The sequence below is a fragment of the Danio rerio genome, chromosome 5 (genome assembly GCF_049306965.1).
Source record: "Danio rerio strain Tuebingen ecotype United States chromosome 5, GRCz12tu, whole genome shotgun sequence".
Classification (NCBI taxonomy): Eukaryota; Metazoa; Chordata; class Actinopteri; order Cypriniformes; family Danionidae; genus Danio; species Danio rerio.
Window position 1 is genome coordinate 20,020,624 of NC_133180.1, and position 18,782 is coordinate 20,039,405.

Genomic DNA, 18,782 nt, shown 5'->3' on the forward strand with positions numbered 1-18,782 from the left:
TGTAACTTAAAAGTATAAATAACTGGAAAAAATATATAGTGAAAATATGCAAAATAATTAAACAATCTAAATCTTACTCAGCATTATTGAGTTTGTTTGGAAAGACATTTCTTGAAGTGTCTGGGTCTGGGGTTCTTAAATCTGTTTCTGTTTATTCTCTTTCTTCATGTCTTGCATTTTGGAATGTAAACTGATATTTCCTACTGACTTAAACCCATTTTTAGCTGGTGAAAGTTAAAATGTTCTGATTATTTTGGCCTCCATTGTTTTTATGCTGTAGCAATGTAGCATATCAAATTTGATCTTCATTTTAGATACTGATTTGCATTTTCAAGAAAACCTGTATAGTATAATGTATATACCGTGTGTTTATGGTGTTTTTACAGGAACTGCCCGAAATTGTCTTAACCAGCCCAATGTGTGGCTGACCGTGGCATTGACAGCTTTACTATGTGTCTTGCCTGTGGTTGCGTACCGGTTCATCTACTGCCAGATCTATCCTACCATTAATGACAAGGTAGAGTTACTGGACATCCCATTATCGACACAAACTTACACACACACACACACACACACACACACACACACACACACACACACACACACACACACACGTACATTACATAACAATCTGCATTCAGCTATTTCTATGCTGTATTTCAGTCAACGTACAACTCATTTTTCATCCAGCTTACACATTGGCATATTCTAAATGTTACATTTTTGATTACATGCACTCAAACTACAAGACTGTTGAAAGCTTCATACTGATTGACTATCAAAAGTTTCAAGGTGTGCTGTAATTTTCAGGGAAACACGGAGGTAAATTTGTTCAAGACTGATTTTGGCCCCATAACAGTTCCATAATCATTTTTTGTCTTTTTTTTACATGCAGTACAAAGACACATTCGTACAAAACAAAAACAAGTTATCAGCACTGCTGGGTGACATTTATTAATAAAACAGTGCTGCAGCTGAAAAGCTTCAAGACATTTCTCAGTAGCAACAGTGCTGATCTCAAAGCAGTTGAACTTGTCAGTGTTATTTTAATAAACTAAAACTATTGGTCAAAAAGCATTTTCATTAACTGAAATAAAATAAAATATTCACAATGAATCAATAGCTTAAAACTGAATGAAACTAACAACAGTCACTAAAAAACTAAACTGAAGTAAAATAATTAGCAAAAATAATCATGTTCAGAATTAATAAGCACTAATTCTGTGGTGGAAATTATGACCTGCTGTATATATATATATATTGTGTACATATCTTAAATATAAAATTTGTTTTATATCTTATATCTTTGTTATATATCTTTTCTTTTATTTTTCTTCTTAGTTTTTGGGTTTAGAGTCTGTTCATTTCTTTTATATTTATTTTTACGACGAGGTTTACACAAGAGCTCTGGCTGACACTGGAAATGTTTTGTAAACTCGGCTGAACTAAAATTAAAACTAAAACAGTGTCTGGTTCTGTCCGAAATCGCCTACTACTCAGTAGGTACTGCATTTGAATGTAAATTCAGCCTATTACTCAACCGATAGAAAAGTACGTTCTATACAGTATGAATGTGAGTAGTATGAATGAAGCTCAAACGAACTACACCCACCATTTTATCATGATTATGTGACACACCCGCTTCACTCCCATTTATGAATTCTCTCGTGGTGCATCATGGGATAGCGTCGCGTCTATCGGATGAGCACTTCAAAATATAGCCTGAAGTAGTAGGTCATCTGGGTACAGTACTACTCGCATACTGTTTTTCAGATACTATGAATTCAGACGTACCACTTAGCTCGCATACTGTTTTTAGGGTACTATATAGTATATGAAATTTTAGAGCAGTGATCCCAATATCGTGAAACTTATATTTTTATCCAAGGTTATCATACCATTATAATTTTATACTGGCCCATGCCAATCTATGAGTGTGCATTATTTCCCAAAAGCATCATCACTTTTAGACATTTTCAGCAAACGATGGTAGCAATATTAGTATAAGGATGTCATAAAATGAATAACAGAGAGAGAAAGAGGATGAAAACATGAATGGATTCACAAACATTAAACAAGTGCTTATTTCCTTATTGCTTGTTACCTCCAGGTGAGGTATAAGATGCGTCAGATGAAGGAGCCGGCTCCTCGGCCACGTCCGCGGCTGACCCGCAGGAGCACACGCCGTTCTGGTTACGCCTTCTCTCATGCCCAAGGCTACGGGGACCTTGTGACATCTCGCAGATTCCTCCGGCGACCCGCGCCCGCTCGCTCCGCAGGCTTCACTCCAGCTGGACGCTCTCCTGGGTTCAAGCCCACGGGTCGATCCGCAGGGTACAGCCCGGTCGGGAGAGAACAGAACCCTAAACAAAAAGTTGAACCCACGTCACTGCAGATGTTTCGCGCTGTTAAAGACGCTTCTTTCTGAGGGTTCAGCTGGAGATAGAACACGCTGTTTACAGGGTTTGAACACTTGGAGATCAGTTCACAGCTGCTGTGTGATGTTAATATAAATATAGAAGTTTATACACGCACTAAGAACCATTGACTTGAATAAATTGAACTATATTGAAGCACAGCGAGCACTCGTCTTCTCCACTGTCATCATTACTACATCAGCAACAGACATGCTGGAGTGTCCACCAAAGCTTTTTTCATGTGGGTAGCATATATTTTATTTAATTCTATATTTAAAAGTGGCAGTGAGTGTCTTTTAATATTCATTCATCAATATCATATTTTAGAAAGTCATCTGAAAAGTTTACAAAATCACCAATCATTACATTAATGTATGTCGACTGAACACCAATGAAGGAAAGGTAAATATCGCTGTTCTTTTTGGTATCGGATTTCGACAATATTAAAGTGGCCATACTTTAAGTACTAATCTCTGGCCCAATCCCAATTTTATTTTTGTACTCCTACCCCTTCCCCTTGGTCCATGAAACAGAGTGTGAAGGGGAAGGGCTTCAACTTTACCCCTAAGAAATGGGACGCCGCTACAACACCTGCACACAACATCAGATGTTATAGCGATCTCTTGCTTTATGTAAGATTGACGATGAAGACTGCTGTAGTTATTCCAGTTGCTTTATTTTTTTTTGGTATTTATCTTCAGGTAATTACCGAAGGCAACGATATTATGTTATCATAACGATATAATGTGGCAATAGGCTTGTAACTGTACTGAGCATTTACACAGTGGCCATATTCATCTATGTAAACACAAGAAAACAACATGAGTGTTTTACCAAACACGGTAAAAAGCTCATTCCCAGCCACTAGACATTACTGACTGGGTATTTGAGTGTCATCGAGTGTCAGAATGTTGTGGGACTGCTATACAGGAGATATAATCATGGATTAAAAATAGAGAAATTTTGCGTTTTTTATTTATTAATGCATTTTTTTTAAACCATGATGGTAAAACACGAATGCCATTATGAACATATTAAAACATATAGTTGTTTGTTGTAAAAATTCTCTTAAGAAAATTTTCTTACCCCTTGATTTTAAGTGTGGCCCTGAAAAATCTCCCTTTGAAGGGGTATTGAGCCCTTCCCCTTAGCCCTACGGCTTCAAGCTAAAGAGAATTGGGACACCCCTACCCCTTGTTTTGCAAGTTAAGGGGAAGGGCTGAGGGGTAGAATTGGGATTGGGCCTTTATTTCAGATATAAAGTGTTCAGATGCAAAAAATCCTCTAAATGCTGTCTAAAATGTTCTTCTAAAAATGAGCATTTTTCCAGGCGCTTCGAATGTTAGCATTCGATTGAATGGGCATTATCAGTGATTATCAGCTGATAAATATGGGCCAGTAGGGGCGTTCTGCACCTACTGGTAGGCTCAGAAGGCTGTTATCATCCATCCACATTGTTAACCAGCTATACTAATAAAGAAGATTCCAGATCCAGATCTGTTTTTACATTACTGTGATGATTGAATTTAGGGTTGTGGTAGAGGTCAATGTTTATAAAATACAATTAATGGCAAATTTAACAAACAATATAAATAATTCTTGTGGTTAATCAGCTATATTAATAGAGAAGACTGCAGATTTAGATTTGTTTTTACATTACTGTAATGGTTGGGTTTAGGGTTGGGGTAGGGGTAGATGTTTATAAAATACAGTTAAAGGGAAATTTAATAACTAACATAAATAATTTCCGATAACTTACGGCCGCTGCCATATTTGATCTATAGCTGATTAACCATGTGGACGGATGATAACAGCCTTCTGAGCTTACCAGTAGGCACAGAAGGCCCCTACTGGCCCATATCTCTCAGCTGATGACCACTGATAACGCTCATTTAGTCGAGTGATAACATTCGAATCTGCCATTTTTCTGTGTGTAGATTCAGTCATTTTATGTTTTTGTGGTGATGAATAATTATTTTCAATGCCTTCAAAGTGAAATAAGTGAACACAAACATTAGAGGCTGAGAAAAATGCTAATATTATAAAATGAATAATTCAACAAGGCTTTGGCATCTGAACTCTTCATATTATCTTTCATGTAATATGACTGCTGTTCAAAGACTAACTGAGGTCTTCGGCAATTTGAGCCTTACTTCCTGCCATGGAAACACTGTCAAACACTGTAGTGTTTCTGAGGCCAGGAAGAGATTTGTCAGCATGTCAAGATGTACAGTAGGTTCTGTGCTGCGAAAGCAAGATCTGCTTAGTATGCACCTCCAAAGGTTTAGACTCAAATTGATGATCAACAACATTATTACTGCTCATAACACTGTCCCGAGGAAGCCTCTGGAACTGAAATTCAGATACAGTGCTCAGCATAATTAAGTACAACCATTTTGAAAATGAATATTTTTATTTATTTCTCAGTAAATATAGGCAATGCATTTTGGTACATTTAAACAAAAAATATTTATTAAACAGATATATTTTTTTAAATAATATTTTAGTAACTAAACATATTTAGAAATTAAAAGATAATACAATCCAATTAAAGCTTCAATTTTTCCTTTTTTTTTTTTTTTTGCTTCTCTTGATTTTTCCTATTTTTATTTTATTTGTATTTGATATTTTTCTATAATATAAAAATGTGGGTGTACTAGTTTTTGGACTCTTAACTTATGTCGTTAGATAAGCTACAGATTTGGTTTCAGTACTGACTAATCTAATGTATATGCACAAATATTTTATTGTATAGCTTCCTGTTAAAAATAAATGACTTTAAAAGATAGATTTGTGAGGGGTGTACTTATATATGCTGAGCACTGTATGCAACTGGTCTATGGCTTATAATGCATGTCAAAAACCAAATGACAATCTCAACGGTCTGCACCATCTGACCAATCAGAGCAGAGCAGGCTCTCAAAAAAGTGGGGTTTAGAGAGCCCATGCTGTGAGTAAAGAAGTGATTTAGATTCAAGTAAATTTATTGTCGAAGACCTCTAAAACAAAATGATTTCATTTACTCGCCCTTTACTTGTTTCAAACCTCTATGGGGTTCGTTCGTCTGTTAAAGACTAAGGAAGCCATTTTATAGAAACCTGTAACCATTGACTTCAGTAGTATTTGTTTTTCCTACTGTGGAAAATGATTGATTGGATTTACGCATTTTTATAAGTTATATGGGTTTAATTGAAACAAATAAATTAAATTTAGTTATGTTCAACTTAATTTGTCAATTTAAATTCAACCTATATAAATTGTTTGCAACCTTAGTAAATGAATCCATTTCTTTAATGTGATTGCAGGTTTTCAGCCTTCTTCAAAACATCTTCTTTTGTTTTTAAAAGAAGAAAGAAACTCATAAAGGTTTGGAACTACCTTGAGGTAACTGTCCCTTCAAGAACTCTTAAAATAGCATAAAGGGGACATATTTAAAATGAAAAATAATTATTGGAGGAACTTCATTGACTGTAGCTCTATAGCTAATTGTTGCGATCTGGCAATTTCAGTTAACTAAAATCCCTGTCACATATATTTCTATGGTGTCTATGATATCATATCTCTAGGAGGTCAAAAATTCAACCAACCATTTTTTTGCCATATTTATATTACCATTTTTTGATCCTTCTCTGGCCTTTGGAATGAAAATGTACTTTTAGAAACTCGAGAGCCTTTTAATCATGTGAAATGAGAAGCAATGCTGAAGCATGGTCCTCATATACTGTAGTTCAAATAGGACTGACGTGATCAAGGACCTTGATATAAATAAAGCCAGCCGCTCATTACTTATTTTAGGATCTGCTCAGCAAGTTGATGCAGAGTCACATATGCTTCAGTAATCTAACGCCAGAAAAGGCACAATGGTTTAATTCATATACCATACACTAAACTTTACAGGTTTGTTACAAGCTAGTCATCTTATTGTATATTTTAGGTGCTTCTCTTCATTATTTCACTGACTGTGGTGTGTGTCTCTGTGTGTGGGTCTGTGTGGGTGTGTATGTAATGAATTTTTACATCACGATCGCAGCTTGCTATGCATACTTTTTTCTGAAATCTTCACAAAGACTATATCCCAAAGATTTCCATTTGAAAACACAAAGGAAAATAAATTTTTTATGTAACAGATTTTTAATGCACTTCAAATGAAATGAAGAGAGCAATTTGAACATATTCATTGTATCCAGTACACAAAAACACTTCTGGATAATCAGCTCTATTTGTGTACATTATGCCTGAACTATGCATTTTTTGTAAAAGCAAAACTATTTTGTACAAATAAAATACTTTTATACTTTTTAAAATTTTGAATCTGCATTTTTACACTTTTTGAGTCTGTTCAGTTATGCACTGCTGTAATAAGTTCTGTATACTCCATTTAAGATGAAGTAATGCGATATTTAATTAACTCATTACCTTCAAAACTCTCTTCAAATGAGTTGAATTAACTTTCAATACATTTTGAGTAAAGTTGACTGTTGAGTTTTATAGAGTAGACAAACATATCAGATCGGTTATTGGCTTCAGTTTTTATCATCCCAGCTTGCTGTCTAAAATCAAACATTTCTTAAATCCCACCATACTAGAGATGACTGTCCACGCTTGAAGAATGTTTCAGAAAGCATCTAAGACAAAAACAGAATTCAAAAAAAAAAAATAAACAAGTAAATGACAGGATGAGAGTGTGGTTTAACGTCACAAAAATCAGATGAGGGCTTTTCTTTTTCTGAATTGCTTTTTAAATTTGTCAGTAGGGTTTAGGGAAGGGGGAGAGCGGGTCTTTTTAATATTTTTTCTTTTTAATTATATATTTTTATATGCAATGATATTCATACATGTCTATGTGCCCCAAATATCCAAACACTTTTTGCAGCAACTGCAATCCCTGTTTTTCCTAACTAAAATTAGGTGGACCCTCCAGACAGACGGGCCCTTAGTCCATTCATGGGACACGCCAGCTATTTAACTCTCAGTGCTGAGAGTGAAGGCAGGCTTTCTTCCACCGAACAATGAGAAACGCAGTGACCGGAGAGTAGCCTAAACAAAGAGCTGCCTGCAGGGCACCAGCAGTCCAACACCCCAACCCGCCCTCACGCTATCAAGCCACAGTTTCCAACCCCTCTCACCTGGACCCAAACAGAAGTGGTTTGTGACCCCCATCACCGTAAAGATGCCCAAAAGTCAGCATTCTACGGACGCGCAGTTTGTGTGAGCGCGAGGGCGGGCGCGCGCATCATCTGACGTAGCGCCGTCCACGTCTCTCAGCGCTGCGCTGCTGTTGCGCTCAGTATCTTCACCACAAAATCAACCCAAACGTCAAGATTGTTCACCGTGGTTTGACATCCTGATATTTGGGAGCCGTAGACATGACATTTATCGTCAATGTGAGTATAAACGTGCCGCTGTTTTCATCATTTGAAAGGAATGTGGTAAACATGGTGCGGTGGAAGCTAACCGGACTGCCCGCTGGCAAATCTTACATCATTGCTTCTGAATCATATTAAACAGAGATTGTGGTTTTATTAGTTATTAACGCGACATTAATGAGGGTTGTGTTGTTTTTAAATGATAACGTTTAGATACTGGCGTTTTTGACGTTTGCGCGTGCACCGTTATGTCCGCTCACATACGCCCGTTTTAATGCGTTCATCGTTCATGCGTTAACATTAAAGGTCGGCATGATGGGCTTTTACTGTAATACAGATGATTTTCCAAGCTTTTAGAATAGCGATTTATGATCATCATTACACAAAAGAAGCACCTTGGGATAGAAAAACAGACAGGCAGTTCGTTGTTTTCATGCTGATTTGACATCGTTTATTTATTTATATGTCAATTAGGCCTTCGCTGTTTTGGTGCATTACATGTAAGTGAAGAAAAGATGATCATAGAGCTGTTAAAATCAGAAAATAGGGTGACAGATACAGGGCGTGCTGCTGTTATGTCAAATGTGCCATCGTGATTCGCTGAGGGCGCGCGCGTGTGAGGCCTGTGTTTGCGCATATCGATCACAGCACCAGCGGTTTCATAATAAACACAGGCACATCATCTCCTCAAATCTCTGGCCTGCACACATTTTATTATAAGCGATACGAATTATCGAATAAACACTGCATTGAACAGCATATAAAGGCCTTTTAATGTACACGCTCTGTATTTGATTGTTGAAGGCTGCTCATATGGGAGATTGTTCAGTATACTTTTTTTCTGTACCACAATATGATTGTAAAGAAATATGCCGTAATAATTGCATTGAAGAATATTATAAAATAAGTAGTTTTTTTTGTAGTTTTATAAAGTGTCATTATTGTGGTGGTTATTATTGTAAAAACAGGTCAAGTTTCTTTTTATTTTATGTATGTTGACTTGTAGATTACTTGCTGCGTAAGCAAGGGCAAGGGTTTCTCTTTTTCCAGAAAAAAAGAAAAGAAAAAATCACATTAGACTACACATACCATATCCACCTGCATTTGTTGATTATGTTATAAATAAATGCAGGGCAAACATGTACAAACATTTCTCTTTTTTTTAACCCAATAGTTGAATTTGTCTCAGCACTTTTAGAGCGCATGCAGTATCATAGAACATTCATGTGCTTATCAGAAGCCTCTAAAGAAGACTTGCAGTAAAGTTGTCATGAAATCAAAATTTACATTATTTACCTTAACTCGCATTGATATTCTTGAGGTGAAAATTGAATCTGTTTAATCCAAAGAAAAATTTTTAAATCTGCAAGTTAATCCACTGTAAATATTGTCTTTGTTATCTGTAATCAAAATGTATGCTGAAAAACTACATTAGCCTCTTAATAATTCTGCACTAGGCATGGTACTATAACCGGTCTCAAGGTTTACTGAGATTTGGAAATTTCAAGGTTTTTAAACCATCAAAGTTTTCTTTAATACCATTTCTAAGGTATATGTAAGTTTTGTTTGTTTTTTAGATGTTTTTCACAACTACACTGAAAAAAAATATTCAAAGATTGTTCTTTTGCATTTACAAGTTTTTGTTAAGTTTAATGTTTGTAACAAGTTACTTGGGCTGAATTTAAACAAACAAATTAAGTTGAACATTACTAAATTTACTTTAAGTTCAACACATAAATTGTTTGCAACAGTTTTGCAGACACCCCTTTTCAGTGTATTTTATCTATTTTTTTATGGCAATAGTATTTCAAGCAGGAAAGAAACCCTTACATTAAAAGCTACTTGTCCAAAATATTTTAAATGTTTCTTAAAGTAAAATATATTGCGTTTAATGGGGGAAAACGTTGTTGTTTTTTACTTAGACATTTAAAAAGAACTTGTTAAATACAATACTGTAATACTGTGAAATCGTGATATTTTTATTCAAGGTTATCATACTGTCAAAATCTTATACCGCCCATCCCATGCCTATTCTGCTTAGCAAATTACACTAACCAGAGAGATGTAGTGAGCAAAGAGCATCTTTAGCTCCATTACTCTAAGAAACATTGAGAGTGACATGATCAGTCAGTTATTCTCTCTATGCTTTCTAAATTTATACAGAGAATAGTTTTCATTTCTTCATTCAATTTTTTTATTTGATTATGTCATTCATGAGATTGTAGTTCTTTGCTTAATTAAAGCCAGTGATTTGTTTAGTCTGATTTTAATTTACCACTTTGCTTCAAATCAAATTTGAAATGGGATTATATGTGTCTTATAAGGTTTTAACAAATACACTGTAAAATCCCCCTTTTCAAAAAAGCCCCAAAAACAATAGAATGAAGAAGTGGCATTAATCTTAGGTCAACTTAAAGGGATAGTTCAACCAAATATTAACATTTCCTCACACCAAGGGACTTCTGAACTTTTGTCCAGCATTCTTTTTTGCATTTCTTCTTTTGTGTTCTTTCTTCTTTGCAACACATGTTTGGGACAAGTAAAGGATGACAGAAATATCAGTTTTGTGTGAACTAAACTTTAATATCTTACAACGATCTGAGAGCAATGTAGAATTTCACATGCTGTTGGATGACAGTGTAATTATTACAATAGCACAATAGTTTTACTCTCTGGAAAGCTTTTATTATTCCAATGTACAGAAACTATACTGAATATAGCATTTATTTTCTGTTACACAACTGACACAGACTGAAATCTGTCTCTTCCCACCTCTGATAGAACTTTCTAGTCGGATTGCATCTAACAAAAGCAGCTAGTGTTCAAGAGATGAGTGTGAGATGTTGATTTCCTCTTTTAGATTGAAGCTTATTATTCCTTTTTGAGGGGTCAGATTGGCCATGGCACTATCATATAGTAAAACGTTCCTGTATAAGGCACCATATTATGATTTTCATCACAAATAACATTGCTTAATCCATAGAAACCATAATTGCACCTGATTTAATAGGTTACACTGGTGTCTGTTGATTTTATTTTGATTTGCATGAAATATAGATTTGGTTGGATTTTGTGGGTTTTACTTGATTAAACTACCCGAAAAAAATCATGCAAAGTAGTCAGACATTAAGTAAACTCTTTTTTTATCACATGAAGGGTATTTAGAGACTGTTTACTCATCGTTTTTTGACTTTAATATCTTCTGTTATAAGGACTTCCAGGGTAAAGTCATAGTTTCCTAAATGCCTGTTTGAAAGCAGCATTTCTTTTTTTAAAGTCTTGAAATTACTGTATTTATTGATTGATTGCAACACAACATGCACTTCAAATTTTCAGTTAATCAGTCTATATTTTAGTATAAATTGCCTATTAATCCTCCTTTACATGTTAACTAATAGTAACCAATCTGCACATCTAGTCCTAAATCATTTAAATAGCACAAACACTGTTTTTCTCTTGAATGTTTTTGCATCTGTGTGTGTGAAGCATGCTGTCTTGTTAGAGGGTGTCTGCAGCTGTCTGTCTGATCTTGTAGCTAAACGCCCAGACTGTGGAATGTAGTTGCTGTCATGGCCTGTAGTTATGTAACCCTGCATGAAAGGAGAGAGAGGGCGAGATTTTTCTGCCCCCTTAGCCATCTCTCTGTCGCCTTTTTCTTTTATTTACTACCACAATAGGTTAGGATGTTGATGTACAGTAGCTCAGCTGCTGCGGATAAAAGTATCAGCCAAATAATTATCTAACCATCTACTCCCTACAGTTTGTCTCAGTAGCGTATGACTGATTAGATGAAGTCAGGCTAAACTGAGTCATGAATTGCTGGAAATAGTTGCCTCGGTCTGTATAAAATAACTTAAGGTCTAAGATACAAGAGGATTTAAACACAATGCCAATTTAAAGTACACTTGAAATTAAAACTAACCATATTGATTTTGTTAGCTCACATTGCTAATTTTGTGGTGAATAATTTATCCGTGCATGTCATAATGAAAAGAAAGATAGTTTACTCTTGTAATCAATATTAAAGTCTGAAAATGCACTTTGTTTGTTTTTAGGTAAATTCTCAGATTACGTTTGTCTGAGGTATTGGGTGTGGCTAACATACTTAACCACGCCCCTTCAAATGTCAGTTTTGACATTGTTATGACAACAAATAGAAATGGTGAGGAGGAGGTGTCTGTTAGGTTGTAATAACTCTCCTGAAACCCTTTTCCTGAACTTTCTGAATGAAATGCCTACTTTACTACATCAAATAAGCTGGCAGTAGAAACAAGCCACGTTCACTGATTAACATTTAATATTCAGTTTCTCTAGAACTGCGTCACAATACAAAAATAAATAAATAAATAAATGTTTTGCAGCTTTCGGTTCATGCGAGCTTGAAAAGTGGAACTCATCTGCAATGGACAAATTTGTGGCTGGCTTAATTTTTTGAAATTCTCATTGCAGCGCATTATTTGACAGATTTTTATAGAATTTTCATCAGTTATGACATCTAATTATGAGATCTAGTCCACATTGAATCAGCATTGATAGACAGAAAGGTCTTGTGAGTATAAGAGAGATCATGTGCATGTCAATGACAAATAAAAGAATAATTTGAAAGTAAATAAACTAGCTGTCTTCATTCATTCATTAATTAATTTATTCATTCATTCATTCATTCATTCATTCATTCATCTTCTTTTTGGTTTAGTCTCTTTATTAATCATGTGTCACCACAGCGGAATGAACCGCCATCTTAATAATAATAAAACAATAATATAATTATTATGCAAAGAAAGTCCCTTAATGTTGCTTTGAACATTAAGAAATTGAATAAAATTATTAAAAACATTAAAGACTGTGCACATAATGTAAACGTTCATAAAGTTGTTGGCCATATTATGAAAACTTAAGATTCATACCTGTCAACACTGGGTTAAAAAATACAGCATAACACCCCTTTTCTATTTTTACACACATCTTAATCTCAAAGTTTCCACTTTTGGTCTTTTTCAAATTGTGCGTAGAGAAGCCAATTGTGCAAAAGTGTATCATTATGGAACACGTTTGACAGTCATGCAGCATTACATAAATTGACTGATTCGGAGGCTGGATAGGAATGCAGCCACTTTATATTAATTTTCAAAGTGCTTACAAGTCCAAAAAAATAAAAATAAAAATAATGAAAGAAAAACTGTTGAAGAGTTCTCGCAATTATGACATTCGAGATAGACTGTGTTGATGTTATTGCCACCTTTTATAGAAAGATTTAAAATGCCTAAATGGGATGATAGTGGGACAGAATCCGCTGGGTTCATAAATGAGCTCAACAGCGGAGAGCAGTCAGAGTTTAGCAGCTGTTAAACACATGTGCTCACACTACAAAAAAAGGAAGGCAACTGTCACTCATAGAAGTTGCTATGGTTACTACTAATGTTTGGGGGAAGCGCATTTATTTCAAGCTGTGATAACAATAGCCCCTTTCAAACAGTGATACCAGTAAATATCTGGTAAATTTCCGGAAAGACTTTATCGGTAAATTCAAAAAAGCGATGTTCACACAGGCGAGGACGTTACGGAATTTTTCCGAAAAAGAGCATTCACACATTCGTTCCAAAATACTGGGAAATTCTGAAATCATTAACCAGAAATGACCTCTAAACGGCTGGGCTTGTATTTGTAAACATTTGACTACATTAAAAACTCTGTGGATGGATCAGTATTGTGAACAACTCCGATGAAAACATATAGAGAAACACTTTCGCATGTCGAGATGTACATGAAACTCACGGGCTGTTTCACGGGCACACGCAAAGCTTGAAGGTGTCTGGGAAAATATTCAAGCGCTTTAATTCTCATTAACCACACGGACGTAAATGCGTCTGACTGTTCTGATTGGCTAAAGCAGACGTCTTATGTCAGCACGTTCTAGACGTGCTTGTGCTCTTTCCGGCAATCTTCCTTCTGCATTCACACAGCGCAGCATTCTGGCAAATTACTGGTAATGTTACAACTTCTCTTTCCAGAAAATAGCCAGAACAAATTTACCGGTATTTTCAAAAAGGGCCTGTTCACACATACACACCTTTCCGGAAAATTGCCGGTAATTTTCCGGAAAGGTCTGTATGTGTGAAAGGGGCTAATGACTGGAACTACATGTGTGTGGATGAGAATGTATGATTTTTTTGTCCAAAGCACCTGCAGGCCTAGAGGAAGACAAGTGTTATGTAATGAAGTTTAATCTCGCCAAACTACAGAGGATTCTGACTGAGAGATGGTGTTAGCACTTCCAGAGGTTCTCTTGCTGTTGTATGACACATCCATCTAATGGATTTCTCTCTGTATAAAATGCACATAATTACATTAGATTGATATTGATATTCTGTGTTTTTTATATAATAGGTTATTGTCAATATATTAAGAATTAACCACAGGTAAAACTGTGCGAAACCTTCGTAATAGTTAGATGATAAAGATAATAAAAGTAGAACACAGATTGAATGCTCTAAAGCAAAATATAATTTTACTAGTTTTCTCTCAGAAAAGTCCATTTTAAAATATAACAAATGTACAGAAACAAAATATGTAAATGTCGACACAACACTGGACTAAAGTCTTCTGTCCGCCTTTCCAAAAACACTCACATATTCGCCCTGCATCGGCCATCTTTATTATTAAGCTTATCACAACAAAAATGAATGTTAATACAATGTTATTATAATGCTTACATGTCAAAGTTTTAGGCCATTAAAAAACAACCGTCTTTTCCTCTGTTATTTAATGGCACTGCTCTGGATTATACTATTGATTTTGTCTTGTTACTATACAATGGGATGACTGTCACACTTAAAGGCACACTCACACATAGAGGCTTTCAGCTGATGTAATGTGCTCTACTACTCCAGAGAGAGAGTTTAAGGTCATTGTCAAGCTTTGCACGTCCTATTACTTTTTGTTGTACTGTATGTGTCTGCCCACTCTGGGCCCTAACAACAGGTCAATGATCCACAGCCATTTCCTCCTTCAAGCTTTCCGTCTGTCTAAAATAAGGTCATGGTCAACATTCATTCCACCCTTCCTCTCTCCAGCGAAGTTTGAATCATCTCTACACCGGAATATAAATATCCATGCATGGTCAAATATCAACTTCTGGTTAGCATGTATGTGCCAAAGTTTTTGTGCAGGCTTTCTCTTTTTTGAGTTCAGCGTTCATACAGTTAGGCATGGGCCGGTGTAAGATTCCAAACCACAGTAAACCTTAAAACCCACGCCTACATACAGTACTTTCTTGAACATTTGGAGTCCTATTCTCTTCATGTTCTCTTCTTTTTCATTTCTTTATGACCTATTTTAACACACTTAATCTGTTTTTGTCTGTTTTTAATCATTTTTATTATTAGTTTTTATTTTTCTTATACTTGTCTCTTTTATTCCTGTTTATGTAAAGCACTTTGAATTGCCACTGTGTATGAAATGTGCTACATAAATAAACTTGCCTTGCCTTGCCTTGTTTTTATGTCCATTTACATCAGGGGTGCTTGATTAGCTGGTTCAGGCTTGTATAATTGGAGTTGAAGATAAAATCTGCAGGCCATCGGCCTACCAGGACTGAGTTTGGGCACCCCTGCTTCACATAAAAGTTACTATTTAGAAATAGAAGTGAGATACTTTAGTTTGATGTATGTTACAATCCTATGTTTGTCTTGTCTCATCTTATAGCACATCTAATTGGCCACTTCCAGCTTGCTTGTTCCTGATTGGCCTACAGCAGGGATGGCCAACCCTGTTCCTGGAGAGCCACCTTCCTGCATATTTCAGTTGCTACCGATATCAAACACACCTGAACCAATGAATTAGGACCTGAACACCACGTGATAATTACAGGCAGGTGTGTTTGATATGGGTTGCAACTGATATCTGCAGGAAGGGGGCTCTCCAGGAACAGGATTGGCCACCCCTGGCCTACAGTGTTTTAAAAAGCCATAACACTACTTCCTTGGCAGCCATCTTGTTTTTGGTCACTTGCTTGTGTTTGTTAAAACGTTTGTATGTGCTATAGTGCAGTTTTTCACTAAATGTATTAATCACATTAAAAATCAATAATTAAAAAAAAACCATAATCCACATTCTAAATCCATTATTATCAACTGAATGTGAGCAGAAATTATGCTGTGAACTTTATTTTCTGAAGTAATAATTGTGTCTCAGGTAGGCTTAGCACGATACTGGAATTTGGTACTAATCTATACTGAAGTTTTTAAAACGTCCATTTGACATTTGAGCGCTACTGAGCACGTTCTTAAACAGCACTGATTTGCTGCTGTGTCGATGTGCTCAATAGAAATGACTGTGATTAGCCGTGAAGGTCTTCAGTTCACTGAACTCACCGCTGTTTACTGAGTGAATCCACAGATATAGGGACATTGAAGCGTTGTAAAGTCACATCGATGAGCTGGTTGGTCTGTAAACTGACATATCAGCGATCCGCTGATGAATCACGGCTTTAAAAAGCTTCAGTGTCCCTGTATCTGTGGTTACACTCGGTAAACAGTGGTGAGTTCAGTGAAACAACAAGATACCCAAGTAAAATATAATTTCCTATTAGCATCAAATAATTTAATTCAATAGGACAGTTTATAACAAAATCTTGTCTTGCTTCTTTTTTCCCAGATGTTTTCCTTCTGCCAAGAAAACCTTTACTTTAATGTTCATCACTCTCCAAAACCACGGATTGGCATTGGACGTGTCAACTAAAATCCTCTGAAAACCCCATTCTGTAAATATCCCAGTATACTCTGTCTTCGCCCACACTAGAAGACAATGGACAGTCCACCTAAGCTTGCAGGAGAGACTCTTATTGTCCACCACATTCCGCTGGTTCACTGCCAGGTTTCTAGTTCACGGAAGTGCTGTGGTAGTTCATTAAAAAGGAACAGTAATCCTTTCAGCTGTCCGGAGAACCTGGGATTGAGTCGGACGACCTCCCTACCTGAGAGAGACATTCTTCAGCGGGAGGCACTGGTGTACAGCAGTCTCATACAGACCTCAAGCAGCAGCCTCAGCTCTAGTGACACTTTTGGGGATGGGGGGATGAGAGTAGGAGAGAAACGAGGAAGGGGAGGAAGGGAAGGGAGTATGGCAAGTGACACTTCCTCTTTCACCTCAAGCAATTCTGAAGATCATGCTCAAAGCCTTTCGATGAAGACACATGAACGGCCAAGGCGCAACCCCTTTCTTCTCAACACTGAAGATGAAGATGATGAGGATGAAGACAATCTAAATGGATATTTGGAAGACTCCTCTTTTCACTTGCATGGAAATTTGCATGAAATCTCGAATGCAATGCTTTCAAATGAAGACCTGCCACCTTTCCACCTACATGACCTTGGGTTCACTGCTGAACCTTTTCTCTTGCATGAGTCTACAGAAAAACAGTGGTGTTCAACAAATGGACCAAGTAGGGAAGCAGAGAGTAGAGACCATAAAAGTGGGACTTTTGATTTGTCTACTCACATGGAGGGTCTGAACATGCTGAGATTAGATAGCCAGAGACGCCATGGAAGCAGTGGTTCAACCCTTTCTATGGACTGTGGTGAGCAGGAATGGGGTGAGGATGATGATTATGAGGACCACTCCATGCAGGGGGGAAGAGGCAGCTCAGAGTCTTCCAGTCTGGCAGCACCACACTGCTCATGCTGTGGCCTTTCCCAACCATACTCTGAACCTTTTCAGGAATTTTCTGAGTGTCACCAGGGCTATGGCAGTGATTCCTCCTGCAATAGCTCAGATGGAGTACTGGTTAACTTCAGCACGATTTACAACAAGATGAACAATGTTGTCCCAGCTAAGCAGTCCCTAAATATCAACAGTTCCACTGAGCAATCCTGTGCCTCATCTGTGTCTGAGCTTGTTGGGATGTGCGGGACAGAATGTAGCAGTGGACGTGGCGCTTTCTACTTAGACCTTCACACCTCCCCAGTCGAACCCCCTCAGCATCCTTTAGCCACACAAGAACATGCAAACTCTTCCTCTATATCTCAGCAACAAGGTGCCACTTTGGAAGTAGATGCCAACTGCAACTCCTACCATAACATTCTTGGAAGTGAGGGACTGTCGTCTGCTGAAACCTCTGCCAATGACCTCACTTCGTGTCTTCAAAGCCAAGCTCGCTTGGTTGTAGCAACACAGAATTACTACAAGCTTGTGACATGTGACCTTTCTTCCCAGTCCTCTCCCAGTCCTGTGGGATCATCGGTCACAAGCTGTTCAGATGAGCACAGCAAAGGGAGTCCCGCTCAACCAACAGAGTACTACTTATTTCAGCAGATGAAAGAGGATGAAGAAGAGGAAGACACAGAACTGGTATGTTGTTCAGTGTTCTATTTAGCATTAGCATTTTGTGCTGTCTTCCATGCTCTATTTCTTTCTTAATTTTCATTTGACTTCTAGGGCAAGGCTGATAAATCCATTGATTAATTCTTGGAGTTTTGGAGTGCATTGTGTTTGTCTATGGAATCAATTTTGGTCTTAGCATTTAACAGCATATGACACTCTAGTATAGTTTTTAACCTAGTGAGCCCGAAGAAGAGCAATTGTGCTTTCGGTCATGTACTGTAAGTGGTCAAATGAACTTGCTCCATGCCTTTTATTGCACAGGATGTAATGTAAATGCAATAGCAAATACTTAATGTTTGTTTTCAGGCTGATTCATTCTTCTGCATCCAGTGCATGCATATGCTTCGCCGCGGCCTTTGTATGGTCACATAGCCCTCACCGTGGCTGATGCTGATGTGCACCTCTTTAAAAAATGTAACCACATGTTGCAACGTAGCATAGTGCAAGCTCTGTGATTGGTCAGCTTGGTAGCGATGAGAGTGTGGGCTGGGTTGAGAGCCGTACAAATCTGTTGGCAAGTGTTATTTGCAGAGCAGCACAAACAGCACGCAGAAGTATAAATGCACGGCCACGCGCAAGGCTTGCACCTTTGATCACGCCAATCACTGATGCAGAAGTA

At 37.0% G+C, this 18,782-nt stretch overlaps 2 protein-coding genes across 4 annotated transcripts in view; both read left to right on the forward strand.

The window, feature by feature from the left end:
• atp8b5a (ATPase phospholipid transporting 8B5a) overlaps positions 1 to 6,721 on the forward strand; it is a 56,404-nt gene extending 49,683 nt beyond the window's left edge. The window contains exons 27-29 of one of the 2 annotated variants that reach the window (XR_012406786.1): positions 387 to 517; positions 2,111 to 2,658; positions 5,723 to 6,721. Coding sequence is in view for 1 of the 2 variants with exons in the window: in XM_021476431.3 (XP_021332106.1) it covers positions 387 to 517; positions 2,111 to 2,428 (449 nt within the window). In the remaining variant the exon portion in view is untranslated. Of the gene's footprint in view, positions 1 to 386; positions 518 to 2,110; positions 3,388 to 5,722 lie in introns of those variants that run through there. The other variant, XM_021476431.3, reaches the window with a different exon arrangement.
• A 685-nt stretch (positions 6,722 to 7,406) lies between these two features.
• rusc2 (RUN and SH3 domain containing 2) overlaps positions 7,407 to 18,782 on the forward strand; it is a 28,066-nt gene continuing 16,690 nt past the window's right edge. For both annotated transcript variants that reach the window (XM_005165190.6, XM_005165191.6), the window contains exons 1-2: positions 7,407 to 7,801; positions 16,439 to 18,130. In XM_005165190.6, coding sequence (XP_005165247.1) covers positions 16,589 to 18,130 — 1,542 coding nt within the window. In that variant the 5' untranslated portion in view covers positions 7,407 to 7,801; positions 16,439 to 16,588. The remainder of the gene's footprint in view (positions 7,802 to 16,438; positions 18,131 to 18,782) is intronic.